General features: G+C 38.6%; 1 protein-coding gene across 1 annotated transcript; it reads right to left on the minus strand.

Annotated features, from left to right (window-relative positions):
- Positions 1-17195: 17195 nt before the first annotated feature.
- Positions 17196-20041, minus strand: LOC146653981 (mRNA decay activator protein ZFP36L1). The gene is made up of 2 exons (XM_085380722.1): positions 19914-20041; positions 17196-19450 (listed from the first exon to the last, which is right to left on the minus strand). Exons 1-2 carry the CDS (start codon positions 19944-19946, stop codon positions 18263-18265), a joined length of 1221 nt encoding a protein of 406 aa, XP_085236848.1. The 5' UTR covers positions 19947-20041; the 3' UTR covers positions 17196-18262.
- Positions 20042-22966: the final 2925 nt, after the last annotated feature.

Raw genomic sequence — 22966 nt, forward strand, 5'->3', positions numbered from 1 at the left:
TGGGTGGAGGCGAGGAAGAAGGAACCCAAACGCAGGACTCGCAGGTAGGTGACGATTTATTATAAGGAGTGGATGAACAGAACAAAGGGAGAAAATGGCTGGCTGGACGACTGACTGAAGCACTGACTGACTAACGGAACATACAGACGGAGAGACAACATCACAATAACATCAATGACACGACATTGGACTGGTTGAACTGAGGGACATAAATACACAGGCTGAGTGATGAGAGATTAGAACCTGGTGAGTACACAGCTGAACATAATGAACTAATGATAAACGGGAAGAGGACGGAACATAATGCACATGTACCAAGGCTAACACAATAAAACAGGAAGTGGAACAGGCAGAAGATAAACAGTGAACGTGAACTGAAAATACTGGGTCACCGACCCAGGAACCCTGACACGCTGTGGGCGCTTGCTGAATGAAGCTAGGACAGCCACTGATGTTTCTTAATCAGTGACAGTTTTCTTGCGTCCACATTTTGGCAAATCCAACACTGAACCAGTTTCACGAAACTTAGCAAGCAGTTTGCTGACTGTACCATGGGAGATGGGTTGTCTCATAGGGTGTCTTGCATTGAAATCTGCTGCAATGACCCAGTTACTGCATTTACCAGATATCAACATGATTTCGATCCGCTCCTCACGTGTTAACCTCTTCGACATGTCAATGGCTGTGAACAAAGAGAAACTTGTAAATAACTCATGAAAGAATCAAATTACGCTGAAACCAAGCACACCATTGTTTTTCTTGTGACATTACCAATAAGTTTGATGTGTCACATGGCCCTCTTCTTATTGAAAAAACAAAGTTGTATCCAAGATGGCCGATTTCTAAATGCCCACCATGGTCACCACCCATCATGAGGAGTTTGCCCCCTCACATATACTAATGTGGCACAAACAGGACTTTAATATCACCAACCATTCCCATTTTAATATGGTGTATCCATATAAATGGCCCACCCTTTATGTTTGAATGTGTTTCAATAAATCCATGCACCCATGCCAAAGAAAAGAATAAATTAAGGGTGGCTGAAGACTTTTGCACAGTACTGTACAAGCAATGTCATCAAAGATGTGTCCTGAGCCCCCTGAGCGCAGCATCTAAAGCTCCAAATCTACTGACTTTCATCAGATCTTAGTGTAAGAAAGCCATTTTGATGAGACAAAAAAAAGTCAAACTAACATGAACATTGTGTGCTCGACACACAGAGAGGAAGGCGTGGGAGGCGGAAAGGACAGACAAAGGTGAGAAAAACATAAATAGAAAGCAGCAAAGAGAGATCTTCTCATGAAAGTTTTACCATAGGTAATTTCACAGAGTTTTGTCTATTTTTAAAATTCACCTGCATAAAAAAAAATATAGTGCCTTAACATTAATGATAAAAGACTAACAAATGTAACTTGAAAAGTTTGCTGCTCAAATCCTAATGTAGGCCTTAGTGGAAAAATACTTGTGTAAAGTAGCCTTTTCTGAACAATGTACTTTAGCTAAAACCTTAGAAAGGGATTTTGTTGTATGCAAAACACCACGCAGCTGCCAGACAGGAAGAAGACCACTAACGTAAAACAAGTACAGATTGATGTCAGGTGTTTGGGCAATGAAGCACAGCCAAGCCTAGAACGAGCGTCATAAGTGGTGAGAAGTTTTTATTTATTGAAGCTGTTTAAAGAGGAGGACAGATAAAAACACCACTCTGTTGCTAGCCTGCAATGTGAGGCGTTCTTGTTTGCAAAATTCCCTTGCTCTTTGGTTTACTGGTTTTGTGTCAGGACTGGTAAAGACGGGTGAAAAATAAACCCATGTCATCAATACTGGAGTTCTTGTGGCCACCAGAAGACAACGGGAATGTTCAGGGTTTGACGTGCTGTGGGGAAACAGTGTTCATTCCTGTTACATCGGCTTAGCAGAGGTCAAGGCCGGAGTTTTTTCCAGGTTAAAATGCCCCCTCCATTCAACATAAACTTTCATTAAAACCATACAACAGTGGCTTTCTTTTGGTTTTACTTGCTATTTGTTTCAGTTTCAGACATGGCCTGATACAGGCACCAAGAATGCCCTTTTAGGGTAAGTAAAAAGATTGGTATGTGTGGTGTGCAAATTTTTGCTAATCAGAGTTGAACAGAACTGACTACTGGAAATAGAGTTTGAAAATGGGCCACAGCACTATACAATTCAAAACTTTATGTTACATCTAAATAGCATTATCGTCATAAGGCTAACTTTGTGTGTTTACACATAGTTGTGTGTGCTTTCCAGTGTTTGACCCAATGTAGACAGAAGTGGGGCAGCAGGTCTTCTGTTAGAATGTGTATTTATTACTCCCTCAGAGCAATTCAGCAGTGTTTTTTACTCCCGTTGCATTCCAGTCTCTTATTCACGTCAGCTGTGGGAGGTTGATGTGAATATATTGTAAGCCTTTTCCTTCTTCTTCTGTGCACCTAAAAGTGTGCCAAAAGATGATGAATACTCGTCTGTATATTCTCACACGTGTTCCCGTCCAACTGTATCCAGGCAACGGCTCATAATATTGATGAGCGTATTTGATCAGAGGCATATTGATGGATCTCAAGCCACATACCAGATGATGTCGTTCACCTTTTTTTTTTTTAACATTTATTTATAGGTTGGTATATCGTAAATTTGGTAGAAATACAGTCCTTTCTGAATGCACCTGCATGCATTCAGGTGTTATTTTCTTTTACTTCCACTTCCTTGTCCTGTCCATCTACTTCTTATTGCTATAAGAGTTGAGCTGTAACTGCATGTCTGCATGTATAATCCTTGTATGTGTTTTTTCGTGATGAGAAGAGTGTCTACCACACTGTTTCCTGTCATAACTTCCCCCTGTAGTTTCCATGTTTTGTACCAGACAGCAAGTCTTTTAATATGTCTTTGAATCATACAGATGATGTTACTTGTTGTTTCAGGATGTTTCAGTGTATTGCTGAAAGCATTTTTAGCATCTTATATGTATTCACATGTAGTTGCTGTACAGAATAAAATGTTTTCATAGTCTTACCTGGATTAATAAAGCAAATACTTGTATTATGATTCACTGATCACACATTTTCATATTCGTTATTCAAAAAATTATTAATCTTTATTAGTTCAGAGATAATTGTAATGGCCTCATCTTAAGCCTTGTTTGTATTTTCCACATCTATGAGTTTGCTCGGGTCTGCTAGGATTTGATTGAGATAAATTTCATCATCAGCTACTGTGAGAGAAGGTCTAGACCATTTGTGGAGAATTCACATTGCAGTCCACCAACTACGCGTGTGTCCCAGGTGGTGAACTTCAAGCAGACTTCAGAAATGTATAACAGGTACAAGCACTCGTTGGTTGGGTCTTCAGCTATCTGTATTTGTGTCTGCAACAGAGTATAATCAAGGCACTAGAGATTAGAGATTATATATCTGTCTTTGATCGAGAATTTTTATATAGCTTGTATTCTCTCAAAGATGGAGTAATGGAGCACTTGATATAATTTACAACTGCAATTCAATTGTTGTTGTATGGGTAGCCTTGAGCTGTTTCTGTGTGATGGTTTTCTTGCTGGTTTCCTAAAGTATTTAATATTGGTTATGTGTTGCAAGTTTACATTACATTCTCACGTATAAGCAAAATAATCATCCACACTTGCAATTAGCATTGGTTTTGTCTCCTCTTTGCATTTAAGTTTTGGAACCAACAAAACCTGACCCCACCCGCAATACAAGGTAGGGTCAAAGGTCTTTGGTAGAACCCTCAGACTTTACATGAAAGATGGGCACAGATTCTCGGTCTTAAAAGTTAAGTACAGTGCCATAGACCTGCATTTTCTCTAATAGCCAACAAGGGGCCACAAAGCCTATGAGAAAATGACCCTGCTTCTCACTTACTTTCTGTCTTCAAAGCCGTGTCCACACAGGAAGCATTTTGCAGCAATGTGGTGACCAAAACAAGAGAATCACATGCAAGTTCAAATAAATACAGTTGAAATAACTGCAGACAGGACCCAATATGAAGTCACTGAAATGACTGCCAGTGAGCAGCGCAGAATACTGACTGACATATGAGCTAGCGGTAAATACATTACAGGGTTACCTAGGCAACTGAAGCCTGGAATGTCCACAAGAGACCAAAAGTCAACTTCAAAGTGATGAGTGATGGGAAATGACTTCCTGTGTGGACTCAGCTTTGGTAAACATTATCCTGTTTGTGATCTCAGTTGTTAGTGTTACGTGATATTGAATTCTGCACGATATTCACTTTATAAACTATGGTCCCATTAACAGTAAAATAGATAATTAAGACACAGTGTGAGCGTGGCTAACTTGTGATTGACAGGTCCCCACCATATGAGTACGCAGTGCTCTTGGTTTCTCATCAAAACCACATAAAGTCTGAAGCTTAAAAATTAGACTCCACAAACAAATGAGTGATATCATATTAGGTATGTTAACCAGCTTTTATTCACAGTCTATGAATGGGTCACTAAAACACTGAAACACAATGGAAGCCTTTTCAAAAGGCTGCTGTTTCTTTTCTATTTGCACCTAAAAGTTGCATCTCAGCATTACATAAAAATAGTAATCATGGATACATCAGCTCAAGGTGACTAGTATATGTGTGTGCTGGGTGTGCTGTGGTAGAGACATTAGGATGTCACTGCATCTTCTGGAAGAACTATTGAGAAAGAACATTGTTTTCTGTTACTGACCAGAGCCAGTTAGCATGTATTTGCACTGCTAGCTAAGCACTTGACGCAAAGCGTCATCTAGTCTCCTGCTTCCTCTTTTTGACAGCCGTCACCAAATTAAACATACCTCATGAAATTAGTCACTTCCCTAAAGTTTAACTCCATCTGTATGTCTGCATGTAACTTGTGCCTACTTCCCAATTTGAACAGTAGCAGTTAAAAACAAGACTTGGTCCACTCCCGTACCGGCATTTTTTTGCTGCATCAAGTCTGTAATTTTTTTAACCGTAGGATGGGAGGAGGCTGTGAGGAGAACTCTAATCTGTACACCTGAAAGCAGTAATTGTGAGACAAAGAGGTGCTAATTTTTGTTTTTCAACACAAGACATAATTATTATTGGGCTGATGAACTGTAATGAAGAAGAACACAGTTGTGTATAATTTTTATTATTGGACTTTACTTTGCATAAGTCACAGTTCAAACTAATCCTCCTTTTATTTTATGCCGGGTCTTGGTGCACTTTTACCTGATAATTTTCTTGTTAACTGCCTCTTATTAACACAAGGTTTATGCAACTTCTGGGTGGTGCTGTTGTGTCTGAGATGACCATATGAAGGCTATCAACTCTCAGTGACATCATACAGAGCCAAAATGAGAAAACACTTTTGGGATAAGAGTGTTTAAAGCAGTCTGAAGCCTGTGCTTTTGGGTTATAAGAATATGACTCCTTTGCTATGTTTAATATAAACATTAACCACTGCAGCAACGTGTACATAACAGAAAATCAGGAAAAGCATAATAAATCCCCTTTAGCTATATATGAATCAAATTGTGGCAATCTTATGACTGACAGTCCAAGCTTAGGTCAAAATGAGAACACTTGGGTCAGACACTCATAACACTCATCCTTTTGTGGTTTTCTTGCATAGATGTCCATTATGCACACTATTCATTTCTTTTGTTTCTTTCCTGTCTTTTTTCTTCCTCCTTTTCTCTCTTCTCTTTTTCCATGATGCTTATTTTTATAAGAAGGAATTCTGCTGGTCTCGGCACTGCTAGTGTCACCATGGTATGTATTCCTAGGAGGCCAGCCAAGCCTAAACACACATATGCAATATCCATTCCTTTCCTTTTAATAACCAAACTCCTCACACACAGCTAACACCCAGGGAAACACACACACGTGCACGCACATACACGCACACACCCACCTAGCTAACCACTCAATTTTCTGCCCACCTGTTTAAACATAGCAGTGTGTATATGTATATGTGCGTACGTGTGCAAGTGCTTCCTCATAAAGAGGCCTATTGTCCTCCTGGCTGTAATGTGTGCGCTGTGTCATGAATTGGCTCTGCATCCACAAAGACCACTGCTGATTTTAGCTTAAAACTAAAACATACGACCTAAAATAACACGGCCACTCACAAGAAGCAGCTGACCTTTAATGCTACTACCTCAGCATCGTGGCTTTAAGGGTCAGGATGTAAATCACAATGTTTTGTAAGTGAAAAATGAGAATACTACTTAGAAATGAGTTTACATTTTGAGGTTGTTATTACTACTATTATTATTATTTTAAACGAGAATATTTTATATATTTCTGTAATGCCGGTAAATGAGACCTGCGTTTTAATTTTAAACAAATCCTTTAAAAAGTCACATTATTTGATTCATGCATTCATTCATTATCTTCTTTTTATAGTTTTATTTTTCTAACCCCATCGAGTCAAACGCACAGACCCCTCTTTTATCGCTGTTTGTTGTTACAAAGTGGTAGAATTGTGATATGAACAATACTTTATTTGGATCCTTTGCTTCAGCACTAATGAATGAAAATTCTTCAGCCTGCTGAAGACAGCATTCTGAGAAAACAGACTAAAAAATGAACAGCCACAATAAGTCATTATGACTGTACAAAATCATCATCATGTCATCATGATTCTGTGCAGTTAGTATGGTGAACATGTTAGCAAAAGGTATTTTGTTTGGCCATCTGGCAGACACTTGGAAACACCTAACACCACCTGACAAACTGAATTTAATTTTAAACATTTCTTTTCTAACTATGCGTGATGGAGCAAAAGTCTTCCCTCACCCCTCACCAAAGAGGGTGGTGCTAAATCTTTGACTATTTATAAATGGAACTAAAAATAGTTATTTACAAAAAAGACTTCTGAAGTATAGTATTGACTAAATGTCAAAATGTTGTGGTAAGTGCAGTGTACTTGGCTGTGGTGAGTTGAGGGGGTGGGGGGTGGGGCATGTGAAGAAGGGCATCTGAAGCTGTGGTGGAAAAAATGTCATTGAGCAACCTTTTATTTATTGTACATAAAGCCACATGAATACCACCCTCTGCACAACTCATGCTACAGCAGCACTAAAGAAAACTGGCTGGACAATTGAATTTGCGAATCTGTTTCTTTGGATATGTCTTTTGTCCTTTTTAGGAGGAAGAAACCTCTTAAAAATGACACATAACTGTGTTCTTAAAAAGGAACCTCTTTCTAGTGCCCGTCAGTATAGTTGCTGTATCATTCTCAATGAACTGAAGGCTTTTCAGAGAGGTTTTTTTTAACATCCTGATAATAATGAATTACAATACACAATTCATTTCAGTTCAGTTGTATTTATATATTGTCAAATCATTACAAGAGTTGCCTCAAGGGTCTTACAAATAAAGGCCCTACAGTAGAGAAAAGACTCCTACAATCAAATGAGTTAGAGGGGGGAGACAGTAAAAAAAAAAAAAAGACAGACTGTGTAAGAGAGCCAGAGTGTAATAATAGCTAATGACTAAAAAAAGTGGCATATGAATACACAGAAAGTGTGAAAAGAGGTGAATGAGGAAGAAATGCTCAGTGCACCATGGGAAACCCCAGCTAGGCCTATTGCAGTGTAACAAAGGGAGGGTTCAAAGTAGGATTGCAAGTAGAGGGTTTCTGTCTTAAAGAGACGTTAATATGATAAAAATATGGTCTCTCTCTCTGGTCCCTGTCAGTATTCTTGCTGTAGCATTCTGAATCAACTGAAGGGATTTCAGGGAGTTTTTAGAACAACCTGATAATTAATTACAATAGTCGACCTAGAAGTAATAAAAACACGAACTAGTTTGAGATCACAAACATTACTTTGAAACGGGATGTTTCTAATTTTAGAGATATTCAAAAAAGCAGTTCTACATATTTGTGTAATATGCACACTGAGTGAGATATCGTGGTCAAAAAGGACTCACAGTGTTCCTGGTTGCCAAGATAATGCTACCCTGAGTAAGTATCTTGTTACACCACATTTCTAAGATTTTTTGGGCCAGTCACCTCAGTTTTATCTGAATATAGAAATAGAAATTTAGTAGTCTTCCATGTCTTTATGTCTTTTCATAATTGGTAATTAGTTGGTGTATGTCATCTAGCTTCATGGATAAATAAAGCTGGGCATCATCTGCATAGCAATGAAAATGTATCCCAGACCTTGTAAGTGCGCATGCGCCATTAGCGTGCTGCCTGCTGTAGCCCTAATTTCCTTCGGGATTAATAAAGTATTCTGATTCTGATTAAAGAAAGTATGGATAATGTAAATAGAATTGGTCCCACCAGAGAGCCTTGTGAAACTTTATGATTAATGTTAGTGTGTGAAGAAGACTCCCCTTTTACATGAAGAAATTGGACTCTGTTAAATAGGTATGAATCAAACCACTGCACCACAGTGCTGTTTGTTTGTTATTCTGTGTCTCATGTGATGCTCAATGTTTCTTTTTAATTGCCCCCTTGGGAAACAATAAAGTGGCTTGTTCTAATTTCTGTACTAAAATATCATGTGAAGTTTAACAGTAAATACATAGAGATGAGACTGTCCAAGGCCATAAAAAGATCTTTTTTTAGCCTTCACTTGTGCACTTTCTTTACGGTGATGAATTCTGACTGAAATGCTTCAAATAAACCATTCCTCTGCTGATAATTAATTAGCTATTTTACAGCTACCCTTTTAAGAAATTTTGAGATAAAAGAAAGGTTGAACATTGGTCTATACAGTAATAATAATATTTATAGTTGCTGCGCATAATGGCATGCTAATGGGATGATTTTGAATGATTTTCTCTCTAATGGTGAAATTTTTATTTGTGGCTGGGTTCAATAAAGCCCTGATTCTTTCTCAACCTGGCTACAGAGCTGAAAATAAACAAATAGTAAGAAGTCCTAGCTTTAAGGAGGGTAAATATACCACAAAAAAGTATTTTTCCAGGCTAAATGAAGGTTTTCTAAATTACTGACACCATAACTCATCCTATGAGTTATCTGCTTCAAGGTACACATTTGTGAGTTATATCAGGGAGTCAAACACATTTGACTCAAGGTTTTCTTTTTCAGAGAAGACACAGCAACCAGGCTTGTACACAGTGAGGATGTAAGCCTGTCTGTGAGTAGAGTTTAGGCAGCTTCTCTACACTGTGGTGGAGACCAGCTACCAATGCTTTGCAATGTGGTGGCACATGGCCCTGAAGGTAACAGTGGAGGAATTACATCTTTGAACTTACAGCACTTTTAGAAAGACATCTACTGTATTGAAATGTATTCCTCATTCCCATGCAGCTCATTAATTTAAAATGAATTGTTATTTAGATGTGATCAGACAAAAGAAATTCTACAGCTGTGTCACTGTACATGTTTGCTGTGTTTAGCCTTGTTGTAACAAATAATTCCCCATATTTTGGAATTAATAAAGGAGATCTCATCTTATAAAGCTGTAAAACAATAGGATCATCATAACATTTATAATGTCAATATATGCTAATAGGATTTATAACTGACTGTAACATGATATCCTTGATGGGACCCATTTTCAAACTTTAGCTACAAAAGTTGTTGGGGGTAATTAAATAAAAAAAACTTAGATTTATGCTATTTGAGCTGATTGTGTCTCTGCTCCTCTTTATTTGACAGAGGATACCTAAAATCACAAGCTGAAATACTTCTATATTATATTTACTAGTTGAAAACCCACAATAAAAATGAAACTATATCTATTCTTTTGACTGTCAGACAATTGTGGTTTAATTCAAGATGATTGCTATTTGGTGCACCAGCTTTAAAGACTGGAATCTATTGTGAACTGTTGTTGGGTTAGAGATAAAAGTGCATCTTTTGCTCTGTTTGGGTTGATACATGACATTTTTAAGTCACTATTAGCCTTACTAGACTTAGCAAATGTGTTTTGTACACTGATTTAGCCTATAATGTATAATTATCATACTAATTCAAATACAAATCACTCACATGTGACATAAACTAGTCTAAAAGCAAAGTAAACCTCTTTTCAGCCAGTGTTTAAAGTGTTAAGCCATTTGGCCTTTCACATAGAAAGCTGTTTTTATCCTCATGTGCAGGTCACACATCTGTCCTTAATAAACTCACCGACTCAGTGATAATTTCTTTTCATACCATAATAAGAAAGAACATAAAAACAGGAAGTGTGAAGTCTAAAAGGAGAAGCACATACTGAGTGTGATCATGAACAGGAAGCGTGCAGAGAATATGTATGGGCTGGCCTGTTGTGAAAGATCTGCTTTAATAACACAAACAGATGTGAAACTGTCTGAAGGGACTTTCTTCTTATGCCCAACACCCCGATGCAACAGATCAGACCAGGCTACAGAGTCTATACAAGGGCTGACCGTTCTCACACAAGAATATAAACCTAACTAACTAAAATAGATTTATTACACTTACTCACATGTGCGTCATATTCTGGGCCCTGAAATCATGCTCAAACTGACAGCTGGTCCTCTGGGGTAGGGGGAAGGCATTCCAGGAGCAGCACACATGACTGACGAAGAAATGTGGAAAAATGGGAAGTGAAAACTCTGTATATGTATACATAAATAAAGAACAACAAACAAGCTCATTGAGACAAAGATTTTGTCTGATACGATACACAGACACACACACTCACACTCGTTTTCATATCTTAGTGAAGACATCTAATTGACATAATGCTGACAATCAGAAATGAATGCATAACCCTAACCCTTGGCCTATACCTAACCACAACCTTATTGTAACCTTGACAATCCTCAAAAATGCCTTCAAACTCATGGGAACAGGCATTTCATCCCCATAGTCCCCACAGGTATAGTGGCATGCACACACACACACACACACACACACACACACACACACACACACACACACACACACACACACACACACACACACACACACACACACACACACACATATGTATATTCAAAGATATCCGTCTCAGTGTGGTTGTTTGTTTCCTTGTCTGCAAACTCCTCCTAGACCATCATATGCCAACCAAACTTGGCATATGAGTAAATCTTAGGTCCCTGAAGGTTCTTATCTACATCAGATAATTTGACGTTATCATGTTGCCTAGCGACCGCCTAGCAACCTCCTAGCAACAGACTACAATTACCTGTTTTTAGGATTTATGCACCTATAACACCTAATAAAAACGTCATATAATTTATAGCCACAAAAGTTGAGTTATATATGACACACTATGATGATGTCACATTACTTGGAAACCACCTAGCAATAGGCCAAAATTACCTCTTTCTAGAGTTCATGTAGTTCCAATACATCAGTAATGTGAATATACCTGCATCTAAAGGCGCGCTTGTGTCAAAGTCAGCTGAAATGATTTGTGTAAGCAAGGTTTATTTGTGCACTGTTCATGACTTGATGGACCAGTTCTGTTTAACTTCTGTATAAATCATATCCATGGAGATGGCCACCTTCCAGGTTGTTATTCTGGGTTTTCATTCTTGTGACACAACCCAAAGTAGCCATTTCTGCTTTTCAGATCATTTTGTACAAACTCATCTAGATTCACTTCTTGTTCTATGAAATAGAAAAGTTTCATAGGTTAGGATCACAACAAGTATTTTTGCTGGATGAAAAACCATTTCTTTTACCACTCCTGGCTCGCTACAGCTGCAATGCCTTTTTTTCCACATTTAAAGTTTTTCACATTTTCTGTATGAAGAACAAAACTAAACTAGAAAAAATGATAGGGATCCATAGATATTTCTGCATTAAATTTCGAATAACACTTCACTAATCAGTCAATTTTCCTTTGAGACCTTGTTGAGTGAGATTTTCAAGACACATTCAAGAATGAATAAATAAATGCTCTTCCTGTAAATTGTAAATTGAATATGTTAGATGCCTTTAGGGCTAAATCAAACCGGCTGGTGAAAGTAAAACTTGAGAGAGGAAGAGGGGAGTGAAAAGAAAAGAGAAGTGGCTGTGAGGGCTGTGAAGGGAGAGTTCAGGGAATTTTTCTGCCTTACCAACTCCTCTCCCCCTTCTTCCCTTACAGTCTCCACCCCCTGTTCCCTCTGTCTGCGTCAAAGGATTGAAGACAGAAGAGTAGAGAGCAGGAGGAGGGGTGGATTGAGGTCTTTAGCAGAGGAATGTAGCAGTGAGAGAGAAGATGGCTATAAAAGGACAACACTTCCTGCACTGCTGTGATGTCACTACTAAGATATTTCCTCCTTCCTTTGCCTCCAAATCTGACATATGGATGCTGCTATTTCACCTTAATTTCTCTGAATTTCTCCAGTTCTCCTTCCTGCTAAATTCCAAACTATGGAGTTTGGATTTGTTAGAATTATTTCCCAAAACTAACATAAGCAGGAATGTTTATTTTACATGCAATGTGAGCAAATTAATTCCTATGCACGAGGCCCGGGAATGTACATTTAGTCTACAATTTCACATCCATGGTTCATAAACTATACTATATTTTGTTTTCTTGGCACACACATCTGGATCTGTCATTTAAACATTAATTTACCAAGTAATTGGTTGTGCTCTTTAAGTACATAAGAGCTTCATTATTTTCTTTGTTATGGATTTGGTGAGCTGGATAAATTTTTTTAAAGCTCATTAGTATTTCAGAAAAGTGACAGTGATGATTGAGGGAAATAAACATGTAATTAGGTCTTTGTAAATAAAGTCTTGTAATCATTGTGGGCTATTTAAATTGGCAGCGTATTGAACTTTAGATTATAATGAGTTTTTAATAATATGTGAAGCTAGTTGTGCTCAGCATTCATCTATGTAAAGAGTCAGGCTGTGATTTTTAAAAAGCACATCATCGACATAGCAGCTCATGCACCTTCCTGAATACGACTAACTACATTTGAAATTACTAGATGCTTTTTTTCAGTGCTTTTTCAAGTCTTTGGTGTTCCAGATGACTTCTACCTAGTATTGCACTATTTTAATCTATTTAATCTTTTCAGGTCTCCCCCTTCAAATTGCACGTGAAAGTGAATCATAGCAATGATTCAACAAAGGTTGACTCCTCACGCTTCTGTGCAAGGATCAGCACCACTGTGAGCACAGGATGTTTAACAGTAGAGGGCAGTAATATAGCATTAAAGTGGACTGAAATATTGTTCAACAATACAAGTAGGATAACAAAATGTGTGACCTTGTCTATATAGATTTTGATAAACCAGCTATTTTACTGTATGTTTCTGGTGAACTGCAGTTGCTTCAATATTATTGCTTCAACGATTAAATGCTGGAAACTATAAGGGGGAGTGCCTTTAAAAACATCAAATAAGTGTTTTTAAAGTGTTTTAATGCACGTTAACCCCTTCGGGCTTTATCTTTTCCAAGAAGGAAAAAACAAGGCAGTGTTTAGTGACCTCGTTGGTAAAGTAGAAGTTACATAACGTACTCCGTCACGCTCTGAATGGTTGACGAAGGCTTGAGGTTGAAATATTACTCAACTACAATGCTTAATCTGCATGTTGTGACAGACAGATAGGGAGGGAAGAGGCCGTTTTTTTCAAAGCTATTAGTAAATTACAATCATACTCTACTTGAGTTTACTTACTGAAACATGCAGAGACTCATACTAGCATACTAGCAATTACTATATATGTGCCACAGTGAGCTTTATATATTTACTAGGTATGTGTGGTTTTTTTTATTTTTATTTTTATTTTTTTTTAAAGGGATGCCAAATGCTGTCATTTTTCTGTAAAGCAAATTTACCTTGCCTTTGAGTATAAATAAAGTTACCTTGAACCTTGAACATTTTGATGGTAGAAATTTTACTTCATTTTATTTCCAGACAGTTTGGTCAAAAAGGATTTGATTGCCAAAGGTTGCAAAGTTCCTACCAAACTGGTTGAAGTTGAAAACAGGCTACTGAAAGAGCCTCTTTAATACATGTAATAAAAGCAAATTCAAGTTCTTTTAGTTTTACAACTTTAGTCCCTGAAGTTTCACCTTGAACTGAAGTTAACTATTAAAATGATTTATAAAGCTCATACTGAGTGATACCTTTGGAACCAAGTTTTTGTATCATTGACTTTACTATCAGTCTGCTTGTGTTTATGATGAGAATGAAAGGCTGTTTTGACCTTTTGAAACTATTGCTCAAGTGTCTTGGGATACGATTATCTCAGTTATGGTTTTACCTTTAGACTGTATTGCATACAATTGCTTTGATAGACCTCGCTTCAGTGTGTATGTGTGTGTGTGTCTGTGTGTTCCTCTATGCATGCGTACGTGCCTTACGTGTATAGTGCTCAGAATCAGGTGACTTGGGTAAGGTCAGTTTTGACAGTAACAGCCATGGTTGATCAATAACTATTTCACAGAAAGCAGTGGTTATGTTAGCCATGTGTGTGTGTTGCAGTTCAAATGACTGTAACAGGCTTAAAGACATCGTGAAACGAAGAGTCAAACAAACACAGAAGAAATAATTGAACGGATTAATTACTATGACTTAAAATGCTTCCAGGAAAAGTACACTTCGCTGCACATGTGAGCTATTAGAAATTACTTAACCACAATGGCCAGCTTCTCTGTATTTTCATATATTTTCACAGAAAATTATGTTAATAATAAATTAAACAGTTTTTTCGTCTTCATTATTTGGTCTCATAAGAACACGTTAATGGACTTTAACCAGTCTGGCCTTATAGAACAGGCTGTGAAATTGTGAGCACACAAACACCCACTCATTCCTGCTTTTTTGGCTTACTGTTTACACTTTGTGGTCATTGTCCATCACCATAGCAACACATCCTGCTATTGATCAGAAGGGGAACAAAGTTGGAAGGCACAAGGCTATGAGGTTCACTTGGAGTCTGAAATCCAGCCCTTAAAGAATCTAAAGAATTGACAAAAAAATGGAGCTTCAGTCATAAATTAGATTTTATTGTTTGAACATAAAGGGTGTGGGTTAGGATCATAGCAGAGCTATCTTAGGGATAGGTGTGCCATACGTTTTTCACTCATGATTTCCTAAGGTTGCGGTGTTTTGTTCAGATTAGTGAAGTTTGCAAATGTGGATGAAGTTTACTCACTTTTATTCAGGAAATGTCAACACAAGCAACGCATCTGTCACTCTGTTAATATTGGGAGTATCATGTGTATCGACACTATATAACCACATGACACCGTGATGTGGTTACATGTAACTCTGGTTACTAAATGATCTTGGTTATTTGTAGTATGTAGGAGACGGACAGCAAACAAGTTGCCTAAACTCTTTTTATTATAGCTTTTCAAGTCATTCGAGTGTCACTATCATATAATCCTGTGGCTGGGATAAACATGTATGGTCACCACAAACAAACCTCACCAGAATTTTTGTGGAAGCAGATGGAGAGCAATGACAGTGTTACCAGTAATACGAGTTAGTAGGAAGAAGTGTCTCCAAAACTGATTTCTTAAGCTCTTAACTTGGAGGGGGAATTGAACCGTCCCACATTTCTTGGAAATCCTGATTCAAAAGATCTCAAATCAAATGGGAAAAATTCCCACATCGTATTTATCTCAACAAGCTGCAAAACTGTAATCAGATACATCAATGATTTGTTGTTTTTATTGTCCTAATCTCGTTAATGTGTCGGACAATTTCACACTTATCTCCCACAAGTGCTTCTTCTGTGTGTGTTCTCAGATATTCTGGGTGTTACTGTAAGGAGGACTTTTATTATTCCAGATCCCAATCTTGCTAGACAGTGTACACTTCTTTGACAGTATGAGGGCGGGGGCAGTTTGCGCAACAGTCTCAAGGGGAATGTAACATGGAAATTGCAACAGAGTGTTTTAACAAACGCCTCCTTAACTCGTAAATGCGCCTTACAGAAAGTGACGACAGAAAAAAGATCATTTTTTTTCTTCCATGAGATTTCCCACTGCTCAGTTTTCGATAAATGCTTTTTTGATATGTAAAAAGCAATTCTCCATTTGCTTTGAACAGTTACACTAAAAGCAATACCCTAATATCCAAAATTCAATTTAATGCACTGCTGCAAAGAGCTGCCAAAACATTGCAGGTTTTACCTGGAAATAAAAAGCTGCGTGATAGTGCGTATAAACACGGTAATCTAAATACCTGACTGTATACACAACAAAGATGTATGGCACAAAACAGAATCGGGAGAGAAAAAGTGGAGGACAAAAGGTCAAGGTTCCATATTCAGGAGACTAGTTATTATTTAGCTGTAATGCAGCAGAATGTATATTTAAGTATAACATGTATAGGCTTTAGCGCATTCAAAATCTCGATCTCATTTCAAATAATGTAGAAAAAAATCCTCAAAAAGTATTTGTGATTCGGGCTCAGAGGTTCAGCAGATTACTGGAAAGGTGAATTTCCCTCCATTTCTTAAAATCTGGTGCTACTGAAAACACAGGATTTCCTACCAACACACGTAGAAGTCAAAGTAGTGGTGTTTTAACCTCTGGGTGGTCTTGGGTCGATTTGTGCCATTTTTCATTGTTCGTATACACGCCATTCGCACTGTGTTGAATGGAATATAGCGAAAGTCTGCAAAAAAAAGTTTGGTCACATTTACTATTAAAATTCCAGTATGACTTCCGGAAATTAGCTTCAGTGGCTAAGCTACAGACAAACTTACACTATTGGTCTTAGTGGTCGATTTGTGCCCCATTGAAACCCATTATAAACGCTATTTTTCACTGCAGATTAATTACGGTTAAAGGGATCGTGATCGTTCCACCTTCAGTCTTTGTGGGGAGCTTGCCAGCAGCTGGCCGCCTGGGGGGCTTTTTATGCTCCTGCGAAAAAAAAATAAAAGTGGATCGAAATACATGTTGGTGCTAACCCTAACCCTAACCCTTAAAACAACGAAACTATAATTAAAACTTTGTATGAATATTTCAGGGAGAAGTAGTTTTAACAGACTGGCTAATTTAAAGTGGAAAAAAATATTAATATATAATCTTTTTATAGCACTTTTTATGGCGTGGTTGATTTGTGGCTCTAAGACCAATAGTGTATGCATTTTTCTAGGACCCCCCAGAGGTTAATAATGGTTGCTTCCATTTAAGGGGAAGCCCAGCTCCAATGTGTCTAACTGAAACACTTAACAGAACTGGGCCTTCATCGGTACACATCTTCTTTCCTTGCTGTAACTACAGGAAGTTCCTGAACTCCGCATGTGAATGCATAAGCTGTAAATAACACGAGTCCAAAACATCAGCGTACAATCATTTCTTTATTGAGAATTTTTTTTTAAAATGTATTTTTCTTATTTTCAGGCAATCAAAAATATAAGATTATCTTTTCTACTTTGCTTTTTCTCACATTTGCATTTCACAAACAGTGAAGTTTTTTTTCCATAAATAAAGTACAAAATACAATTTTCTCTAAATGCAAATAAATATCATAATAAATATATCAGTTTAAGTTAAACAACACAAGGTAACCAATACCCAAAAGGAATACTGCGGTGTTCCCTGAACCAGGCTGTCAAACACAAGGGGGGAAATAAAAGATAGTGTGCAATTTACAAAGTAGCAAATATTACAGAATGTTTTACAGAATCAAATGTTATTAAGTGTATATATTCAGATTTGAATTCACTGACATACCTTATTTGTATTAGAGCACTTTGATCTTTGTGCATTCTGCAAGTTGTATTTGCTTCCACGTCTACAAAACGACAGACACACACATACACTCTCACATGCATATTCTGTACAAGGCCCACACGCGCACACACGTCCACACACAGACAGAGTGAAGAACGAAGCTTTGGTTGAATGCTACTGAGAGATTTGACAGGTTCTCCCTTTAGAATTAGCTGTAAAGTGCATATCACAGACACATGTCAGGTCTCACTGGTAAAGGCTACTGAATCAAACATACTGTTTGTGGCACAGAGCATAAATAGCCTATTAGGTAGGGAAAATATTCAAGGCACAGGAATCACTGATTATCACCAAAGCTATTTTGATCACTACCAACATTCACCGGTAATGTCAAGACCTGCAGATGAGTTAATTTTGACGGAAGACCGCATATATAGGTCTTATAAGCTACATGTTATGTATAAAAATAGATTGATAACATTTGGGTACTTAAATCATCTCAGTATGTGTAGTTAGTCTAAGATGAGCTCAACTTTACACACATAAATTAAGAACTTTAAGTGTTATTGTCGACTTGTTCTGAACAGTTCTGGTGCTGATGAAAGTCCAGATAGACAGAAAAGTTAAAAAGAAAGTCATTTATCTTTTGTTATTTCCCTTTGGATCCATTTAGTCAGACAGGGATAGGCGTTCAAACACAGTGAGCCTCTTGGTGGCTGAGCCATCAAAGGTCGGAGACTCGGTTCCACTGGAACTGCTGCTGCTGTAGGACTCCTCCAGGGAGTCCTCAGAGGAGAAACGCTGCAGTGAAGGCTTTACGAATGTTCCAGCAGCTGGAAACAGCATACTGCTGTCCTGGTGCTGCCCGTCCTTCACGTTGGTGAAGACACTGCTGTTGTTGCTACTGAAATTATTTCCATGACCACACACGCAACGTGAGACCTGTGGCTCCAAGATGAGAGGAATGTTATGGATGTCTCCAGCGCTCATACGGGTTTGCTGGCTGCCAAACGGGAATGCTGCTGCCTCACGCTGCACAGAGTCAAACACTGGGGAGAGAAGGTCAGCAGGAGGTGGAGAAACAGAGGGAGCACGGCTGAAACCCTGGTTAGGATCACCGAAGACCGAGGCGAATGATGGAGGGGAGGAGCTGCGAGAAGAGCCCAGAAACCCAGCGAAGCTGACACTCTGGCGGAGCTGGTGCCGTGGATTGTGAACACTGGGTGTTGTGGTAGTTTGCTGCCGCTGGAATTTGGCAGACAGTAACGGACCATCGCTGATTTTCTCCTCATGGATGAAGTGGCAGCGTGAACCATAGGGGCAGTAGCCAAAGTTATAGAAGGTTCTGCAGGGCTCTGTCTTGTATTTGGGGTGGCGGTACAGTCCTCTTAGTTCTGCCTCACCATGGGCAAACTGGCATTTGCTGCCATACTTGCAGCTGCCAGTCTCCTGGAAGCCACGGCACAGCTCAGTTTTGTAACGGTTAGAGGACACCATTGGTGGGGTCTGGGCAGAAACAGTAGATGAGGGAGGGAAGCCTGGTGGGGGAGGCACAGTAGTAGCAGTAGGGCCTGAGGGAAACAGCTCTGAGTTCTTCAGCTGTCCAAACGAAGAGAGAAGGCTGCTGCTGGATTCAGTTAGACTCATGGAGCGATCGGGACGGAAAGGTAGCTGTTTCTTTGTGGAGACAGGGGCCGGGCCCCAGATGGTTGGCCAGAGAGAGCTGCCAGTGTCGTCATTATTAACATGCTCAGTGCTCATGTTGAGGCTCAGAGAGCCAGGAGGGGAAGGGGTGAAAAAGGGGGCAGACCGATGGCTCTGCCCTGAGACTTCGTTCAAGGCCAGGTTGATCAAGTTCTGTAACAGACAGAGGAGACTGTTAGAATCCAAAACAATATATGTCTAATATTAATGAAATGCTGAACATTTTCAAAGTCTTTCTATAAAGCTTTATTTAGGATATTGGGTTACATAAATGCCAAACAAATAATAACAACAACAATAACAATAATGTAGCCAAATTAAATTGAGATTAACTGAAATAATATAAATGAATAAAATCATAGTTTGTGATTTTCCATTAGTTTACTGATACAGGAAGATTAAACTAGGGCACACAACCAACTGAGCAGCTGACCGTCTTAGTCACCTCATTATGTCTTAAATCACAAAGTGAGGAGACCCTCTGTCATTTCAAAAGGTGTTCGCATCAAAACACCTTTTCAAAGTGTTACAGTCAGAGCGCCTAAGCCACGCCACCCACCAACTAGAAAAAGGGTTTTTCAAAACAAAAACAAAACACTGAAGTAGTTTGACTCACCTTTGTTAAGATATCGTCGAGCATTTCGGACATCCTTTTGGCAACAAGTTAAGGACTCGGGTCTGAACTCCAGTTGACTGTTGGATATATGTCCAGTCTTAAAAGTTAATGGTCGAGCCTCTCCTTTTAAGTCTATTTAAAAGCCCCTCCTATACTGGGAGGAGTTTCCATTCCCCCTTCCGGGATGACGCTGCTGCTGCCTCAAGTTTCATATGAGCTAAGAGATGGGCGGGACTTAAACGGTAGAAGAGAGAGAGAGAGGAAGAGAAGAAAGAAAACAGTGTATTTTTAACTAGTTGCGTGAAATGTGTCAGTTTCGTAGGCAAGGGGGCCTATTTACATAGCTCTCATACCCACTCCAAACCTAGAACGGCGCACACTTGTTTTGCTGTTTTTGCTCTTATTCTGTACCAATTAGTGTGAATGATTTTTAACCGCACAAACTCTGTGATACTTTTTAAAACCCAAAGCGCTCAATGTAAAGTGGCAAGGAAGGCTGTTTATTTAAGATGAATACACTGACTCCTTTCATCTCAAAGTACAGGCACATCTGTTCTATAGTCTGTAGTAGTTAATAGATAGTAATAAACATATGCAGCCATATACTCATATATGACTAATGCCCAGCTTTCTGGAAGTGCCATCAATCATCTCTGATCAAATCCCGTGTCGCCTCTACACTATATCTTTTGCTCACATTACGTTACATATACATCACTGTGCTTTCTTGTTTACCAGAATACATGCAGACATTTCCCCATCTGTGGTCTGGTTTCTGCTGTGCACCAGAGCTCCAGCAGAGTCTAACCATTACCAGAACACAGACAATAGAAGCATTGATTACAGATGAAAGAAACCAATAGTGGTCTCTTATTGGTAGTAGAATGTGGTGAATAACTCCTTCACGTCATGTGTAGCCACACGTTTTTAAAGCTGTTTTAATGCAAGGTTTGCACACATACCCCACTTTGGATGGCCCACAGTGGAAATGAAGCTGACACATAAACTTCACAAACAAAACAAAAGTAATTACCAGAAGCATATTGTTATTAGTGTTTAACCATTTTTTCTTTCCACAGTGAGCATTGCGTTAGCTATGTTTTTCTGTCTTTCTCACAGGCATTAAAAACATGTTACATTAACACTTAACTTGTTTATAATATTCTGGGGTGATTTTTTTTTTGTATAGTACGACTGTAGAAACACTCTGTGATTCACACATTGCATGGATCGGTTTCACACAGTGTCAAGTGTGAACAATAAATGTTCATATAGTCTGTACCCTGACACATGAAGCAGAAGATTTCAAGCCCTTTTTCATTTGCATTTTGCTGATTAAGACTGTGATAAAATATAAATATCACATGTCTCTTGGTCTAGTTGAGTCAATTCAACCACAGCCATGGTGAAGACCGTTAACAGACGATGACCACTAACACTGTCTACAAGGAGAGTAATCTATAGAGGGTTATTGGTGAAATGGCTGCCTGTTCACGGAGCGTAGTATCAAAAGCTGTTGATGGAAATTTGACTTGAAGGGAAGAGTATGATAGGAAAAGGTGCACAAGCAACAGGGATGATTGCATACAGAAGATTATCAAGAAAAGTCAACTCAAGAACTTTGGAGAGCTTCACAGGAAGTGGAGCCACCACAAGAGCTGTCACGTTCCTGATATCTTAGAAATCCCCCATAGTGGGCTATCATAAGGCAGAAGATGAGACTCCCTCACCCTCCAAATCCACCTCAAAATAAAAAAAAATTAACAAGAGCTGGAGGCCACTGTCAAAGCAACCTGGGCTTTAGTTACAGCTCAGCACTGCTACAAGCTTCAACACATTGGTAATTTTTAATAAAGCCGCCCCAGTTAAGCACTGAGTGCATAAGTGAACACACTATCACGTGCATCTCTAATGCTCGTTTTTGGGTTTTTTTTAGACGCACTTGTACATCATTTCACACATGTCAGTAAATCTAATAGCTTCTTATTTTTCTGCGAAACTGCTACGCTGTTATCAGCCAAATGAAACACCAGATTTTTTTTGTCGCTACTGCTGCGTCATCAAGTCACATGAGTCATATTTAGACTAGTAAATGATGGCAAATATATTCTGATCATAGTTGTGAAACAGTAGAAAAGTCACAGTAAACAGAAGGTGGGTGCCGTGAGAAGAGCCACAAGGATTTTTTAAAAAAAACCCAACAACTTTGCATTGTAAATCAAAAGTATTCAAACACTTTGGTAAAATTAACAGACTAAGCAAATCCTTCACTCCAAATCAAACGTAGCTCCCAACTGAAATTAAAGAGTTTTGCTTAAACAGGGGAATTATTAATGCATAAAGGGTAAGACTGGATTAACCTTGCAAAAGATATCTTCACATACAACATAAGTCTAGTAAATTAAACCAAAGCAGAAAATGAAAATACAGAAGTACATTGCTAGTAAATTAAGAGCGTGATTAAAGTTCCCACTTCTGTTTCAAGAAACACTGAGCCATAGCCAACCATAGAGTTTCGTTACAAGTTACCGCCAGAACACTTGGATGCTCTTCTTGCTCTCACTGTACTTTCTTAAGTGTACTCCCTCACAACAGCTCTCTGTATGTGTTTTTGAGCCTAAGTTTTCTCACTGTTAAATGCATAATGTTTGAGTTTTTTAAGTTACTGAGATGAGTTGCTTTTATTTTGGTTTTAAATCATTCTTGGGTACCATGTTGTATAAATGTGCAAGAGGGTTTGGTGAGAATCGCAATCTATATCATGTACACAACTCACAGGCCTCACCTGCACGCCGACACTAACAGTGCAACTCAAGCCAAACGAGCCTCTCATGTTCAGCTATTAATAACTGCAGCTACATATAAATAACCCCGCTGCATTTGATACAAAAAAGTCTGTCAAGAGGGCATGCAACAATTGTTCCCATCTTTGCTGAAAAATTTAGTTCGTCAGCAGGCAAGTAAGCGGGCACAGACATGAGGGATGCAAAATACCAGCACTGACATCTTGTATATGTATATCTTTCCTTTGTTTGTATGTCTAAGTGTGGGTT

Source organism: Rhamphochromis longiceps, linkage group LG14 (genome assembly GCF_057381845.1).
Source record: "Rhamphochromis longiceps isolate RC_006_pf linkage group LG14, R_longiceps_female_GT1.1, whole genome shotgun sequence".
Lineage (NCBI taxonomy): Eukaryota > Metazoa > Chordata > Actinopteri > Cichliformes > Cichlidae > Rhamphochromis > Rhamphochromis longiceps.